The sequence below is a fragment of the Austrofundulus limnaeus genome, unplaced genomic scaffold (assembly GCF_001266775.1).
Source record: "Austrofundulus limnaeus strain Quisiro unplaced genomic scaffold, Austrofundulus_limnaeus-1.0 Scaffold700, whole genome shotgun sequence".
Taxonomy (NCBI): domain Eukaryota; kingdom Metazoa; phylum Chordata; class Actinopteri; order Cyprinodontiformes; family Rivulidae; genus Austrofundulus; species Austrofundulus limnaeus.
In genome coordinates, this window is record NW_013953102.1 from 32,267 (window position 1) to 33,761 (window position 1,495).

The 1,495-nt window shown below is 44.2% G+C and overlaps 1 protein-coding gene across 1 annotated transcript in view; it reads right to left on the reverse strand.

Moving 5' to 3' along the window:
• Nucleotides 1-1,495, reverse strand: part of LOC106531967 (deoxyribonuclease-1) — a gene marked incomplete in the record, with an annotated part of 6,970 nt that overhangs the window by 1,248 nt on the left and 4,227 nt on the right. Inside the window, 2 exon segments of the mRNA XM_014027929.1 lie at nucleotides 689-777; nucleotides 897-1,063. Coding sequence (XP_013883383.1) covers nucleotides 689-777; nucleotides 897-1,055 — 248 coding nt within the window.

The window sequence follows — 1,495 nt, forward strand, 5'->3', positions numbered from 1 at the left end:
ATAAAGATCAGCTACAGTTCAGCTACAGTTCAGCTAAAGATCAGTTACAGCTCAGATAAAGATCAGCTACAGTTCAGCTACAGTTCAGCTAAAGATCAGTTACAGCTCAGCTAAACATCAGCTACAGTTCAGCTAAACATCAGCTACAGTTCAGCTAAACATCAGCTACAGTTCAGCTAAACATCAGTTACAGTCCAGCTAAACATCAGCTACAGTTCAGCTAAACATCAGCTACAGTTCAGCTAAATATCAGCTACAGTTCAGCTAAACATCAGCTACAGTTCAGCTAAACATCAGCTACAGTTCAGCTAAACATCAGCTAAAGATATTTCAAAATGTTTAGCTGAGTGATGAGTCAGGAGAAAATGTTCCTCATATGTGATTAAATCTGAAATTCTGACGAGTTTCATCAACAGCCTCAGACTCTTCTTAGCGTTAGCTTAGCATAAACTCCAGAAGAGGGTTGGTCGTCTGCAGAGCTCAGGTGAGCTGGAGCCACAGGTRAGGGTTAGAGGAGGAGGTAAAATCAAAGATCAGACCATCGTTTAGATAAAATCCACTGTACCCGAAAATCGCTCTGTAGGAGGCAAACAAACAACAGCTGCTTTTAGCTACTGTTCTCATACAGTCAGGTTCAGCTGACTCAGCTCATTTTCAGCTGAGTCATGCTGATGTTTGACAAACTTACGCGTTGAGTTTGGCTATCAGAGCTTTGACGGCGGCGCCGTTTGGATCGACCACGTGCTGCAGGAGGCAGATATCACAGCGATACACCACCTGCAGGAGGACACAGTCCCTTTAGTTTTCTGTCAAATCATCCAAAAACACTGTGTGTGTGTCAGTGTGTGTCTGTGTGTGTCAGTGTGTGTCAGTGTGTGTCTGTGTGTGTGACCTACCCGTGACAGGGTGTGTAACATTCGGCGGTTCGATGCTTTTGCTGCGGTGAAGTTCTGCAGGTTGTAGGAGCAGACCCTGAATCCTGACGCTCCTTCAACCAAAACACTGAAGACGATGAAGAGGAGGAGGTGACGAAGGTCAGGAGAGCGCCCCCTCATGGCTGGATCTGAGCAGGCCACATTTAAACCTCTTTYAGACATGAATAATCAAACTGATGATGTTTAAAGCATTCGGGGGGCACACAGATACCAGAACAAACACCAGTTTTATCACAACCATCCAGATTAAGAACAAAGATTAAAAAAATCAAAGTGTCCGTGATGAGAGGAACATGTGTCCAGTCCTGGTTCTGGTCCTGGTTCTGGACCACCACCCTGCACGTTCTAGTTCTTTCTCTGTTTCAGTAAGTCTGATATTCATTCATTCAGCTCTAAACCATTTCTTCTCAAATAGTGGGGCGTGTCCCCCTGGGGGGTCGGAGTCAGGTGTCAGGGGAGCATCAGCGAGTTCTTAAAGGGATCCACGATTAGTTGTAACATTAGACTTTATTTAATAAACATATTAACTGTAAATAAAGACTAAAAATACTGTAGGATGT